We start from the raw sequence: 14,657 nt of genomic DNA on the forward strand, positions 1-14,657 counted from the left end.
TAAAAACAGTTATTTTCAAATTAGAAAAAAAAATTCAAATGCTTTTTTTACCAGTGACTAATGACTATAATATGTAACTTTTCAAAACCATATTGTGTTTAAATTTCCTTTTTGTTGAAAAGATGAAGGCATTGAGAAAAATAAGGCATTGACTATAATAAGGATGAGTGATTTCCACGTTTATTTTTTCTACTTCCACTTTAATTTACTAATCATGTTTTAAGAAAAAATTTAAAGGTACAACCATAAAAACTAAAATAAGAAACAAAATAGTTTTAGAAATCAATTTTTCTAAAAATTTTTAGTGCTCTGGAAATAATTAATCGACAGATACCTCAATAAAATTTACAGCTATTATTCTAAAACCAAAAAATAAATAAAAGTCACACTTACCAATCATCCCCTCGGTTTCTTCTTTTGTTTGGCAACCTTTTATGAGGAACTTTCCTTGGAAAATACTTTTTTCAAACAAACAAAGCATCAGTTTTGCTAATTCAGACAGCATCTTCTATTAGACCATTTTTAATACTAGTTACCACATAAATAGTACCAATTCAGATTTTTTCCGTTCGTTTTAGTCAAAATACATATTAGGTCTAATAGTCACATTAATAGAGATTTAAACTTCTATTCTCACATATTCCCTATCAAAATCATGTAGAATAGTCTATCATGATCTCCTATACTGTGGATCAAATAGTCCAATTAAAAAATAGTTTTATCAAACTCTCAAAGAGAAAAACTTGTTTTTAAGAATGCTTGTACTTTTTTTGAAAAAAGTGAGAATTAGGTATTAGGTACAACAAATATTAAATTACGTCCAATTCAACACTTATGTATATTGTACTTTTTATTATTTTTTCATGTAGTGTTTATTTAATAATCATGACGATTTAAATATAGATTGTATTTTGTGTGTTTAAGCAATAATTAATATCAAGAAGCTGTTATATAATGCAAATAAAAAATAATATCACAACAATAAGACCATTCCTCGAAGAAAATTAATCATAAGACTAGTACAATTAAAACAATAATCATCATCATTAGCCTCTCTTCTTTGTCTTAATGTGAACATTGAAAAGTGGGGAAGTTAATGTAACTGGTGACAAATAAAAGGAATATATGGAATGATAGGAATCATTATTTATGGAATTTTGTGGAATGGAATCAGCATTCCATTTGTTCATGAACATTTTTTATTTGGAATGATTTTTCAAATGATAGTTAAAATTTTATTTGGAATAATATAGAATGTTGTGGAATTGAATGGAATACCCTTTTCATTTTTTTTTTTGTAAATGGTGAACAATTTTTAGAATTCATAGGAATTAAGCATTCCAGAAGTTTTTATCCCAAAAACATCCATTCCATTTTGGACCAAAATGTAATGATGATGTTTGGTGATAAAATAAAAAAACTTTTAAAAGGAAGAAAATACGAGTCAAGGAGAAGTCAATGACCATATAGTCTTCGTCTTCTTCTTATTCATATTTCATAGTGGTGAGCTACACGACGTCTGTCTAGCGTTCGTAATTTTTCTAATCTCTCTGACCTCTGCTACTGTGTATCCGTTCGTGTTGCTTTGATCTCTCTGATCAGACATGAAGAGAGGCAGCTTGAGTCTTAATCCCATCTCTCTCCCTCCTCCTGAGCAATCCATCTCCAAATTCTTGTACCTCTCTCTCTCTCCTCTCTTTTTGGATTCTTCCTAATGTTTTTGGTGATTACTTTTTATTTTATTCTTCAAATGAAGATGCTCTCCTTCGAATCTAGATATCTTGCTAATTTAACAAATCAGAGCTCACTTTTTAGGATTCGTTTTCATTACCAAAAGTGATTCTATTGTGTAAAATTGTTGGACTATGTTTCGATGAGTCTTCTAACGTTGTTACAATGGTTTAGAACACAGAGCGGAACGTTCAAGGATGGAGACCTTCAAGTGAACAAAGATGGAATCCAGACAGTATCTCATTCTGAGCCTGGAGCTGTAAGTCTCAGCTTCTTGAAAACTGAGATCTCGCTCTCTTCTCTTACATTGTTATCAATAAGAAAGTTGAAATCTTTTTGTGCAGCCACCACCTATTGATCCATTGGACAACCAGTTGAGTTTGGCTGATCTTGAAGTGATCAAAGTCATTGGCAAAGGAAGCAGTGGTAGTGTTCAGCTGGTTAAACACAAACTAACTCAACAGTTTTTCGCTACTAAGGTCCGGTTCTGTTTTGTTGGTTGTTTCTTTTCAAATGTTCTTCTTCTCTTGTCTGAACAAAAGATGACACATTATATTATACTCAGGTTATTCAGTTAAACACAGAAGAGTCCACATGTCGAGCCATTTCTCAGGAGCTGAGGATAAACTTGGCCTCTCAATGTCCATATCTCGTCTCATGTTATCAGTCTTTCTACCATAACGGTCTCGTTTCAATCGTAATGGAGTTCATGGACGGTGGATCTCTTTTGGATTTGTTGAAGAAAGTCCAGAGAGTTCCTGAAAACATGCTTGCTGCCATCTCCAAGCGAGTACTCTACGCAAAAACTTATAAAACATCGGTTTCTATTTTTATCTGGCTCTTGGAGAACACATAACTAAGCTTTTTTTCTTCGATTAGGTGCTCCGAGGCTTGTGCTATATTCACGATGAGAGGCGAATCATTCATAGGGACTTGAAGCCTTCCAACTTGCTAATCAATCACAGAGGTGAAGTCAAGATCGCCGACTTTGGTGTCAGCAAGATATTGTCTAGCACAAGCAGTCTAGCTAATACCTTCGTGGGCACTGACTTCTATATGTCGGTGAGTAGTTTCCTCTATTCACCTCTCAACCCTCACCAACCATGCATGAAATCAATGTTCGACAAATCCGCAGGCGGTAACTAACCGTTTAGTAAACTAGCTATTAAATGCGGCATATACGTTAATGAATTATTAATTTATTTTTATATATATTTTATATTTTATATTTATATTGGATATTTTAATTTTTTCGGTTTAATATAAAATTATTTTTATGAATTATAAATATAAGATATACAAAAAGAATTAGACAAACTTATGGATACACACTAATATTATTGTCTGATTTAATAAATTTAGACTAGTTTATATCCATTTACATCAATTTTATCCGATTTTTATTATGGTTTAAACTAATTTAAATTATAGAAATCGGAATTTAAAAAATAATTGTTTTGGCTATAATAGATTTGTAGCCTACACCGATTTTTAGTACATATTGCATGCATCAGAGTCAAAATGAGCTTTTGTATGAATTACCGGTATTATTCTCATCTGTTTTTCAGCCAGAGAGAATCAGTGGAAAAGCGTATGGGAACAAGTGTGATATTTGGAGTCTCGGAGTGGTTCTGCTCGAATGTGCAACGGGTAAGTTTCCGTATACTCCTCCTGAAAACATGAAGGGATGGACTAGCATGTATGAGCTAGTTGACGCCATTGTTGAAAACCCGCCTCCTCGTGCACCTTCCCATCTGTTTTCTCCAGAGTTTTGCTCCTTCATCTCGCAATGGTTAGACATATTTTTTCAGACCGTTTCACGTTATGTTTCTGTAACGAGTAGGCTTTTGAAATGATGCTTTTATGACTCGTGTAGTATACAAAAAGATCCAAGGGATAGGAAATCAGCAAAGGAGCTTCTGGTGAGTAATCATACAAGAAGAGTAACTCTGTCATCTTTCTTCTTGTAAACCACTCTTAACAACTTTCTTTGTTTCTTGCTATTTCTAGGAACATAGGTTCGTGAACATGTTTGAAGATGTGGATCTCTCGTCTTACTTCACCGCCGCAGGATCTTTGATTCCCCCACTAGCTAACAGCTAGAACCGAGTTTGAACAATCCTTTTAACACCAAGCTATATATATATTTTATATCCACTGGAAGAGACGATATTTACATGATGTTGCGACTTATGACAGAATTATTTTGATAAACATTAAAATAAATTTATATTTTCAAAGTATTGAAATTTATTTGGATAAACAATAATTAATGAATATTGTAAGTTTGTAACCATATTACAATTAGCCCGGGAAGAAAAATACAAGGGGCTTTTAGGATATGCTAAGAAGAGCTTAACACTTTAAGCTACATTATATCATACGATTGTAAATTTATAATGTTAGTTAAAAATTAATTTAAAAAAAAACACAAATTATAATGCGAGAGACCCATATTCAGTGATTAAAAAAGAGAAGAAAAGGACCATCTCCTTCAATTCAAGGGCTTGCTCTTGAATTTCCTCTGAGGCTTCAAATCAATCACCACCACGGTGATGTTGTCTTTGCTCCCTCTCTGTAACGCCAGTTTTGACAAGTACTCAGCTGCGGACATTGCGGCCGGATCTTTCCCTTCCCCTCTCCTCTCATTCGTGAGCAACGACGCATCTCCAGCCATCGCGTTCTTCTTGTGCCACAAGAGAATCCGCTTCCGCGCCATCTCGCACGCTTCCTCATCCGTCATTACATCCCAAACACCGTCACTCGCCAGAATGAGACAGTCATCTTCTTTAACTCTCCTCACAGCCGTCACTTCCGGATCAGGAATGATCGACGGTTTCAAGTATCTATCGCCTGTCACACAATATATGTTTTGTAAGTAAACAAAAAAGATTTCTATTTAATAACCATTGATTTTTTAGTTAGTAATGTAAGGAAAGCTTACCAATGGATCTTGACATGGCGAGAACACCAAAGACACGAGCTCCGTTCCACCTGATCACTTTCCCTCCGGCTGCTTCAATCCTCTCCGCTTCATCTTCTCTATCCGGCTACACACAAATACATAAGAAATGGATTCATAAAACTGACACAACCAATCTAACTATAGATCCAAACTGTTTTGTCGGAAAATAGCTATTATGCGTACCTTGTGGTCAGTGGACAAAGGGAGAGCAGTTTTGCCACGGCAAATAACGGCTCTGGAGTCGCCGCAATTCGCGACGAAGATATGAGTCGGGAAAACGACAGCGACCACCGAGGTTGACCCAACCGTCTCCGGGGCCACCGACTCGATCTCCAAGTCAACGCGGAGGAACGAGTTGAACAAAGCCCTCTTCCACTTCTCCTGCCACGTGTCGCCATCGCAGAGCGTCGGATTCTCCCTGGCCATCTCCTCAGCTAAAGCCAGATGCATCCTCTCTCTACAATACTCCGCAACCTACACAACACAACACAACACAAAGCGGTTGACTTTTATACTAAATTATCGGATCTGGTCGGAATATACTCGGGAGACCGTTGACTTTTTTTTTTACCTGAGATCCGCCGTGTCCGTCGTAGACACCGAAGAAATGAGCGGTTGACTGAGGATTGAACCGACCATCCACCAGCGAATTGGTCGGAGATTGAAGGAACCTAGGTATCGCGGAGACAGCATCTTCCATCTCCGGTCTTCTCCCACAGATCGAAGTAAAACCGTACAAAGGCACACTCTTGAACTCGAACAGGCTCCTGCTCTCCGTTCTGCTTATCATCTTCTTCTCGCTCTGAACCGTCGATCTCTCGTCCGAGCCGTTGATCCCTTCTCCGGATGATGATGATGATGCCGAAACTATTCTAGATTGAGCTCCAGAAACAGAACACGAAGAAGTCTCGCCGTTGTTGTCGGAATCTTGAGCTGAGTATTGGCCGTTGCAGTAGCCTTTACCCAGCATGATCCCTGCGAGCTCCATCTGGGGGGTCTCGGGGAATGGCATGAAAGGCATAGCAACCGCCGGAGATACTTCCTCCATTGTTGGAATCGTAAAGCTTTGAGCTTTAATGGAACAAAGGTGAAAAGGCGACAGATCTTCTACAAAAAGATTTGAGGAGAAACAACTTTCTTAGAAGAAGCTATGTAGACAAGAAGCCCATGACTCCTCACCAAGAAAAAAAGAAGGAACTTTTAGCTACCGCAGGAAACAGATGATACACCAATTTTCCCGGGAAAATCAACCACACAGCAAAAAGAAAAAAAAAGATGAATGAATTGAATTGAATTAAATTTTAAACGAGGGTTTCCTAGATTGTGGGTAATTCGTTAGAACCTCTTAATGACTCTGTGCAAATATTTCTCTCTCTCTCTCTTTAATTAATTCCTACTACCTAAAAGTTGAAAGAAGACTGTTTTTTTTCTTCTTCTAATACTTCATGCGCCTTCTTCTTCTTCACAGATATAAAGAGAAAAAAAGGAGGAGGATATAGGTATGCAAAGGCAACAATCTGCTATTTATGTTAACTTAAATATAGGTATTGATCTATATTTTATTTTATTATAAAGTCATGTTCTATTATCTGTTTCTTTTAGTTTTTTTTTTTTTTGTAATAAGGGGAGATGTTTCGTTCTTGGAATTTTAAAATCATAAAAGATACGTTTTCAGTGTTCAAAAATCTGTAGGTTTTTTCATTGGTAGTTTTTTCGGCCGGATTAATATTCTAAAACCAAAACCCTATGTTATTTTATCAAACAATTTATGATTCTCTATTACAAATTTTTAGAGTAAGTACTATGAAAACAAAAAATTTAACTTCACAGATAAATTATCTATCTAACCAGAATTTTACAATTTAATGAATGGTTTTATTTGCATTACGTTAAAACTTCTTTATAAACCATTAATTTATAAAACAAATTTTATTCTCGTTATCTTCAATATTTAATACAGTATTTAGTAATCATTGAATTAAGAGAATTTCACAACGAAATTTGTTTAATCATTTCACCAAAAAAATTTTGTTTAATCATTAACTTTAGTTAGGCAATCGGTTTAATGAAATTATTGTACTAGTATATTTTAGTAGATGACTTTCACTAATAGACGTACGTGTCACATTCCGATTTAAGTCTTGTAATTTACAATATATTTATTTGTCACATATAGAGATTTAATCCGAAATACACGAAAGTTTATTCGTAACTTCTAACCTTTGGACTAAATAAACCAAACATCATATTCGTATACCATTTAAAAATTAAACAAAATAATAATCAAAACTTCTGTCATTTTCAGTATAAGAATAATATTTTATCCGTATAATTAAGATAAGAAAAGAATTGGATGTTCTTATTTTCTGGAAAAATAGAAGACCACCGGTAAAATATCTTAATAATTATAATTTAAGGGGAATCATTACATTATCATTTTTATAATTTGTAAACCTTTTTTGGTCAAACTTCAAACTATTTTTGTATATATCTGTTAGCGTAGGAACAAACTATATTCATAACCTATATAATTGAATCTTTAATCCACTAAAAATCCATATATATAGAATGGTTCTGCAAAATGGTGAACAAAAAAAAAAAAAAAGAATGGTTCTGCACAACAGAAAGAATTTGGTCTTTGTATTTTTCTGTAAACATCACGAAAATATAACCGGTCTCGCAATTATAAAATGGGTTAAAACCTACTTGCAATCATTTTATTTCGAGATGTTTTGATAGAAATCCATTAATTCGACCCTAATTACTCTTTGTATTGACCATTTGACCAGAAAACAAAACTATTTGTATGGAACATATTTGTATCACAATAAAGAACAAAAATCATAGAAAGAAAATAACGTGAATGTTGTTCAAAAAAAAAAAATAACGTGAATAATAATGGTCCCACGTTCAGCGGTAAACCGGTGGATGATCGACAGGTAGAGGAAGAAAAAGTCTATTTTGGTGAACGAGAGAGTGTGACGTGTACGGTTCGAGATGTGTTAGACGAGAGAAAAAAGATTCATTGCACTGACAAAGACAACCCATTAAATTCCGTAAATATCTTGTCTTTAAACTCTCTCTCTTATTTTTTTTCTTGAATCTTAATATCTCAAATAAATAAATATTATTGGTTGTCAACAGAACGTTACTAGTATACAACATATTTTTATCAAGTTCCATATGTTTTGTGCCACTTGTGCTGTATTTCTTTTGGACAATGTGTAATATGAAATGGAAATGTGAAAGTTGGTTCTGGAGTATGGGCAGTGAACAAAATACCCAAGACACCTCAAATTCAATGAACCAATATAAAAAAGTTGTACAACATAGATATTTTGAAATCAATATGATATATAAGAGGCTCTTATATATCTTAGAGAAATTGAGAAGATGGCCAAGAAAACATGTATTGTAGTGGATGGATGTTTTAATTTATGTTTACTTATTTTATGTTAATACTTTTAGCTTTCCTTGCGGGGAATGCGGTTAAGGGAAGAAGCAAGGACTAAGGAGGTTCAACGTAATCAAAACCTAACCAGTAACCAGAATCCAAAGAATTGTACTATATACCAGGTTACTTATATGTTTTGTGATATTCTGAAAATAATGAATAAAGTGGTCTATATTTACATCCCATTCATATAATTGACGCCTCCCATTATTGGTGAAACAGACTATTCGAGTATTTTGATATGCAACATGATCTTGTTTCCATTAACAAAAGAAAAGGCTTATTTTATCAACTCTTGAGTTTTCTGACCAAAAAAAAAAACTTTCAAAAAGGTTTTTTTTCCCACAAACTCATGACAACATCATAAGTAAATGGACCACATCCTGAGTAGTGTTTCTATGATCATCATTTCATATCAATCATTATAGTTTATTCTGAGAATCATTACGTGTAATGGTACAAGTACTAACTACGAATCAGTATGTATCAATGCTGCTAGTGTTAACCATTCCTGCATGCGGTTGATCACCATATAGAAATTTTCGGGAGCTTACAGAGATAAGCATCAATATGGCCAGGTTATATATTATTTCCCTATGTTACTAGTCCATCATATCTACATGTCTTCTCAGAACCGGGACAAGTTAGTCTGGTGGTAAACGGCTTGCGGCTGCAAGTACGGCCCCGGGTTCGACTCGTACTGGCCACCAAGGAATTTACATGCGGACTTGCTCTGGCGCCCGAGACCGAAGACCGTTGCCTGGCCATGACCCACCCTCGGATGAGCATCCGCGCCGCTAAAGGTTTGGTCTCTAGTCTGGACCACCACGGTGGGGCCAGGACACTCGGTTATAAAAGAAAAAAAAATAGTCTTCTTAGTTCAATGACAAAAAAGCTTTTGTAAATATCAATTACGTTAGGCTTCCCTTTAGATGGGCATTATTATTGGAGGCCCAATAAAATTCCTGAATGAAATCGATATCGATATTGGAAATTATATTAGTCAATAAGAGTCTTCTTCGTCTATGAGAGACTTTTTTTTTTTTTAATGAGAGACTTGCCTATTGCCATCTCGAAGTTTCACCGTTCTCTGACTCTTAAGACAGTGGTGATGATTCTGGACTCAACTGATTTTTATAATGAGCTTCAGGGTCGGTGTTTTCCTGTTTTGGTGTTATAACTTTCTTACAAGTTTTCGACTTGACGATTGAATATCTGCTGCAGAAATTTTGTTTTTCAAATTAGGAACGTTACATCATTCATTAGTCATTTATATCTAGAACTGATCGAAAATATCTAAAGGTTTGATGATCTAAACGTTACATGAAGCATTCACAATAAGGAGATGTAGATAGATAAGAAAATGTAAAATATTCTTTATACACTAATTTGTACTTTATGAATAGACACATGATACGGATGAAACCTTCATTTTTGAAATTTACTTGCACAGAACCCTAACTTCTAATTCTGTCTTTAATTTTCAAAGCAGAGGCACAAACAAACAGGTTTTCATCCTATAAAAATGGAGTCAGAAGCTATTGTTTGCCTGTTCTTACTACAAGAGAGATCCCATTGGGGTCACCACCCAACTCCTCGAGTGCAACTATAAGGTTTGCAGATGGCTTCAGCCACGAACGAGGCACATGGTACCTGAAAACAAGAGACCCAAAAATAAAAAATTAAATTTGGCCTAAAGAAGAAGATGATTAGGTATTTTTCCTCACTCACCATCTTTGAGAAGCTTCTCCACAGTTACTCAAACATTTCTTCTCGGTGAAGGTTCCAGCATAGCTGCAGCGTTCGCAATTCCCACGAACTGTATATGCAGGCCAGTGTCTCCCGATGCTCTTCCCATTTATCCAAACTTGGCCTTTCCCCATTGTGTTCATGTCCAAAGCCAACGGTTCATTGCCTGCTGGCGTGTCAAAAGTAGACTGCAAAAAAAAAAAAAAAGAGATGGTAAGGATCCCGTCTTTCGACCTAACTTGATTGGCACGTAAAGTTCATCAATCCTTGAGTTTCTCTTACCTTGTACCAGGTTAAGGGTTGTTTCGTGGCCACCAATGATCCTTCTTTCCATTCCACGGTGGAACTCGCGGTATGAAGGCTCAGAGACTCACCCTTAGTACCAATCTGCTCGAGTAACATAAATAAAAAACATGTTTATTTCATTGTTATGATGGTTGGTAAGATTCAGAAACAAAAAAAAATAGAGTTAAGTTATTTGCTCTTTAATTTCAGAACCACCTTGTAGGACCATTTCCACTTAGACATGTCCCATGTTCCGGAGTTAACTCCCGTCAGTGTGACTGGGCCAAGAACTCCAGTATTCCAAGTCTCATAATGCACTCCACCGTTCTATGAGCAATAAGGGAAGACAAAAGCTCAGAATGTAATCCATATAGATATACTAAGTAATTCATATAGATTTCTAACCGGGAGACCCGCTGCTATGCTCAACAGGGCAAGTTTGTTGACTCCTGCATGTAGTTTGATCTTCTGACTAAATGTTAGCTTTGGGTTCTCCAGTGATCCGTAAGCAGTTCCTGAAACAATGAAAAGTTTTTTTTTTTAATTAACAAAGACACAGAGAAACTACCATGAGGATGAGTTTGGCCTGTATTAATATTACCTGCAAGTTGTCCATTAACAAATACATTAAGAGCATGCCCAGCTGACTCAATAGTAAGAAGAGGGTCTTCACCAGTCTTCAAGAACTTCTCATCATCACTGACCGCAACGCTGATTATATTTGCAAACAGAACCAACCATGAGTTCCTCCCATAAACTCAGTTAAGAGAGTGAGGTTTTAGCAAGTCAAGAGTTTCCAAGTATATTTACTCACTCTGCTAGATACCACAAATAGTCCGTCTTGTCTCTGGTCATGTTTATCTGTTCCACAAGCCCATCTTGGGAGAACGTACCATTGTCATTGTCATTTGGATAAGGAATCTCTTCGTTGTATGATCCCCACGATAGTTTTGTGTTTGTGGGAACCATCTTCATATGTATGCTTGGTGTACGGACCTGTAACTTGTAAGACAGAGGTCACTCTCACTGATCTCAACAAGGTAAGCTTTGTATGTTGATTTTACCTTTGCAGTGTTGTAGTACTCGGTTTTGCAGTCAGGTAAAATACTGACAGACCAAGGAGGCAGATCATATGTGGATCCCCAGAACGAGACTTTTGCAGCATAACTATCATTGTAGTTTGAGAGAAAAGCCGCGCAAGATGACTCGGACTTGAACACATGAGCCTGAAAGAAAAACAAAAAACAAAAAGGTAAATAATCTTTGAATCTTTTTCTTCTTTTCTCATGAGTATTCGTATTGTATCCATTACTTCTAGTTTGTCGCCTAGCCATGTGACTGTAGGATCAACAGAGACCAATGCTGGCTCACAGAGCTTGATCACCTTATGTAACTTTGTCAAGTGACTATACTTGGGTTCTCTCGGTAAGCCTTTTGAACACATAACCCAAAAAGCTTTAGAAAATGTTCAGTATTGTTTGTTTTCAGGTTTTTTGAGTTAACATTACCATATTCATCAAGTGGAGCGTCGTAATCATAGCTAGTAGCGATGAATTGACCGGCTGTTCTGTCGAAGTTTGTTCCTCCATGGTACTGTTTAACAACATTTCTTAACTCTCCTTATATATTTAATAATCAAATCTTCCATTTATCATTTAAAAGAATAAAGAAGTTACCATATAGTAATTCATGAAGGAGCCACCGTTGTGTATGAAGCGAGCCACGGAGAAGGCGATGTCTTCGGCTGGTCTATATGGTACCGCACCTCCAAACTCGGGAAACCTGGTTAATTATTTGCAGATTCACACACATTATTTTTGTAGTGAAACATGCCTAAATAATCATGGATTCACGGTTTGGATATATTTTAAATAAAATTGGTTGGTTTGTGTGGACAGTTCTGTTGTGTGACTTACCAACCAGTCCAGTTCTCAGTCCACATTTTCGGCTTGTTGTCTGACTTTGGTTTGAAACCCTCACAATAAAAACCATTGCATGTGTTTATCTATTGAGCAAGTACCAAAAAAACGAATTAGTGGTGGTGAATAGATTTTTCAATAGTTTATTGTTGTGTCTAGAAAAGTAACCTAACAAGAAAATAAATAAGGAAAGATGATTCGATCTATAGAACACAAAACACAAAAAGAGATTCAATAATCCAGACATATGAATAAACAAACAACTTTTGCTTAAAGAAAACATTTATAATAATTATTAGGTATGCGTATTATTAAGAGGAAATATAAGAGAAGACAAGAAAATATTTTTTGAAACAAAACTTCTTTGCTTAAAGAACATATATAACTAGAAAAAATGAAATACTAACCAAACTTCTTCTTTAACTGAAATAATACAAGAACAAGAAGGAATATTTATGATATTATAAATAAAGATTTAACGAGAAACAACATAATATAAAAAGTATTTGCTTTCTCTTCTTTTTTTTTTAAATACACGAAAACGAAAAAGTTTTTCTTTTGCTTAAAGAATATATAACCAGATAAACAAAAATAAAAGCAGATGCGTAATAATTAAAGGGAGAAAATTGAAAGGAAAAATAAAGAAGAAAACATACAATCGAATCAGGAACATCTTCATCTTGTTTGCACATAATCCATGGGACACCTGTAGATAGCCCTTCTGCCATTTGAGCTGCCCATTTTGTGTATGCCTTCCCTGGTGCTCCTATCTCCCACTCTACTGGTCCATACTCATTCTCTATCTGCCCATTTTCCCATATTTTATACACATGCAATACAATTCTAAACTTTGACAGTAAATATTCATTTTTCATTTTTCGTCAACACTAAATAATATTTTTTTCGCTTATCTAATAACAACAAGAAAACATACAAACCTGTGACAGAATGATGGGTCCTCCTTGAGTCTCAAACAATTTTTCTTGTTTCATCATCCCCACAATCTTCTCAGTGAATTTTTGCATTGCAGCCTTTTCATTATAACATCAATTGTTTTCTAGTTGGTAAAATACCCCCAAAAAATGGAAACTTTCTAGAGGAAAATGAGAGTTTTAAACCTTGAAAGGTTCATTGTCGGTCCTAAAAGCCATACCGGGAACAAATTTGAGCCAAACAGGAAACCCTCTGAAATCCATAAAACATATTTGAATATATAATGTGATAAAGAGAAACAATTCCACAATATTTATTTATACTAAAATGTAAAACATAAGTTTACCCAAAGTTCCATTCAGCACAAACGTAAGGACCAATTCTGAGATGAACGTAGAGACCAGCTTGTTGTACCAGCTTGATGAACTTAACCAGATCATATCTTTCCTCAAAATAATACTAAACAAAAGGAAAAAAAATTGAAAGCATTAGTCACGGGTTATATGATTTTGGATTATGAGTTAAACAAAAACAAAAAAATATATATTTGTTTAGTTTTGTAAAATCACTTGTCCAGGAGAAGGTTCATGCCCATTCCAGAAAACATAAGTCTGTATTACATCCAGGCCTCCTTCTTTGGCCTTCTGTATAAGATCAGGCCACATCTGCATATAAAACAGATCATTCACAAGATTTTCATTTAGTCATCTTTTAAAAAAAAATAGAATTTGTAATGCAATAGTGTAAACTATAAGCAAAACCCGGAAACGCCCATGTGCACAAAAAACTTTGGGAACAAGGATTCATTAACAACACAGAAAAAAATCAAAGAAAAGAAGAGAAGAAAAAAATGTAATTGGATTCAGCATACATACATATATATCATTAAGAGGTTGTTTTCTACATAATTAAATGTTGAAGAATACCTCAGGTGTGCTTCTTGGGTAGTGAATGGAGCCAGATAGAAGGATCCTTCTCTGACCATTGATGATCACAGCTTTATGATCGTAAGTTACTGTTGCTTTGACTGAACAAACCAACGATGAACAACAAAGAATCCACAGAAAAACCCATGCTTTATCTCTAAAGTTAAGCCCCATCTCTTCCCGTATTTGCAAAAACCAAACCTTTGGATGTTTTTGTTTTAAAAAACTGGTAAGAAAGATTCCACCGAAAGTTTTAGGTACTGCCGTACTGGATGGGGTATTCGTGGGTTTGTAACTAATGAGGTTCTTTGAAGCTATTTATATATTTATATATTAAGGTTGATGCACATGCCATCTTATTTAATTATATAAATCTAGAAGCAATTAGTTACAATTTAATATTTGATTTCACAATTCCGTTACACTCAAAAATATATATTTTCAATTTTTAAATCTGTAATTTATTTAATAAAAATATATAGAAAGATGAAAATAAACAAAAATTCAGAGCAGTCCATGGAAATATTGACTGACTTTTTTCCTTGAATATTGACTTTTCTAGTTTGTTTTCACTTTCCATTTTATAATTTTCAAATTTACTTAGATTATCTACCTAAATTGTAATTTTTAATCATCTAAACTTTACATTAACACGCGGATCCATAGATCTAGGATTTTATTATTTACTAGTTTTA

General features: G+C 34.9%; 3 protein-coding genes across 3 annotated transcripts; 1 reads left to right on the forward strand and 2 right to left on the reverse strand.

Moving 5' to 3' along the window:
* Window positions 1–1,447: 1,447 nt before the first annotated feature.
* Window positions 1,448–3,974, forward strand: LOC106410457 (mitogen-activated protein kinase kinase 1). The gene is made up of 8 exons (XM_013850951.3): window positions 1,448–1,675; window positions 1,906–1,990; window positions 2,076–2,210; window positions 2,297–2,521; window positions 2,611–2,793; window positions 3,300–3,523; window positions 3,608–3,653; window positions 3,742–3,974. The coding sequence occupies exons 1-8, from the start codon at window positions 1,605–1,607 to the stop codon at window positions 3,832–3,834; spliced, it is 1,062 nt and encodes a 353-aa protein (XP_013706405.1). The 5' UTR covers window positions 1,448–1,604; the 3' UTR covers window positions 3,835–3,974.
* On the reverse strand, window positions 3,973–6,207 carry LOC106410455 (protein phosphatase 2C 56). The gene is made up of 4 exons (XM_022705743.2): window positions 5,268–6,207; window positions 4,880–5,170; window positions 4,676–4,781; window positions 3,973–4,584 (listed from the first exon to the last, which is right to left on the reverse strand). The coding sequence occupies exons 1-4, from the start codon at window positions 5,742–5,744 to the stop codon at window positions 4,226–4,228; spliced, it is 1,233 nt and encodes a 410-aa protein (XP_022561464.1). The 5' UTR covers window positions 5,745–6,207; the 3' UTR covers window positions 3,973–4,225.
* Window positions 6,208–9,502: 3,295 nt separating this feature from the next.
* LOC106407609 (beta-galactosidase 12-like) lies at window positions 9,503–14,262 on the reverse strand. Its single transcript, XM_013848485.3, has 18 exons — window positions 13,963–14,262; window positions 13,606–13,701; window positions 13,383–13,495; window positions 13,222–13,288; window positions 13,042–13,134; window positions 12,760–12,906; window positions 12,101–12,189; window positions 11,861–11,966; window positions 11,693–11,777; window positions 11,497–11,615; window positions 11,249–11,410; window positions 10,999–11,180; window positions 10,786–10,895; window positions 10,590–10,699; window positions 10,401–10,511; window positions 10,182–10,286; window positions 9,882–10,087; window positions 9,503–9,803 (listed from the first exon to the last, which is right to left on the reverse strand). The coding sequence occupies exons 1-18, from the start codon at window positions 14,134–14,136 to the stop codon at window positions 9,689–9,691; spliced, it is 2,190 nt and encodes a 729-aa protein (XP_013703939.1). The 5' UTR covers window positions 14,137–14,262; the 3' UTR covers window positions 9,503–9,688.
* Window positions 14,263–14,657: the final 395 nt, after the last annotated feature.

The sequence above is a fragment of the Brassica napus genome, chromosome C7 (genome assembly GCF_020379485.1).
Source record: "Brassica napus cultivar Da-Ae chromosome C7, Da-Ae, whole genome shotgun sequence".
NCBI classification, from domain to species: Eukaryota; Viridiplantae; Streptophyta; class Magnoliopsida; order Brassicales; family Brassicaceae; genus Brassica; species Brassica napus.

Excerpts from the sequence above, each read along its gene's own strand:
- LOC106410455 (XM_022705743.2), bottom strand. The coding sequence starts at position 5,744 with ATGGAGGAAGTATCTCCGGCGGTTGCTATGCCTTTCATGCCATTCCCC. Across the intron at positions 5,171-5,267 it reads ACGGACACGGCGGATCTCAG|GTTGCGGAGTATTGTAGAGA; the intron begins GTAAAAAAAAAA and ends TGTGTTGTGTAG. Across the intron at positions 4,585-4,675 it reads CGCCATGTCAAGATCCATTG|GCGATAGATACTTGAAACCG; the intron begins GTAAGCTTTCCT and ends ATTGTGTGACAG.
- LOC106407609 (XM_013848485.3), bottom strand. The coding sequence starts at position 14,136 with ATGGGGCTTAACTTTAGAGATAAAGCATGGGTTTTTCTGTGGATTCTT. Across the intron at positions 13,289-13,382 it reads TGTGCTGAATGGAACTTTGG|AGGGTTTCCTGTTTGGCTCA; the intron begins GTAAACTTATGT and ends TATGGATTTCAG. Across the intron at positions 12,907-13,041 it reads GACCCATCATTCTGTCACAG|ATAGAGAATGAGTATGGACC; the intron begins GTTTGTATGTTT and ends GAAAATGGGCAG.
- LOC106410457 (XM_013850951.3), top strand. The coding sequence starts at position 1,605 with ATGAAGAGAGGCAGCTTGAGTCTTAATCCCATCTCTCTCCCTCCTCCT. Across the intron at positions 2,522-2,610 it reads TTGCTGCCATCTCCAAGCGA|GTGCTCCGAGGCTTGTGCTA; the intron begins GTACTCTACGCA and ends TTCTTCGATTAG. Across the intron at positions 3,654-3,741 it reads AATCAGCAAAGGAGCTTCTG|GAACATAGGTTCGTGAACAT; the intron begins GTGAGTAATCAT and ends TGCTATTTCTAG.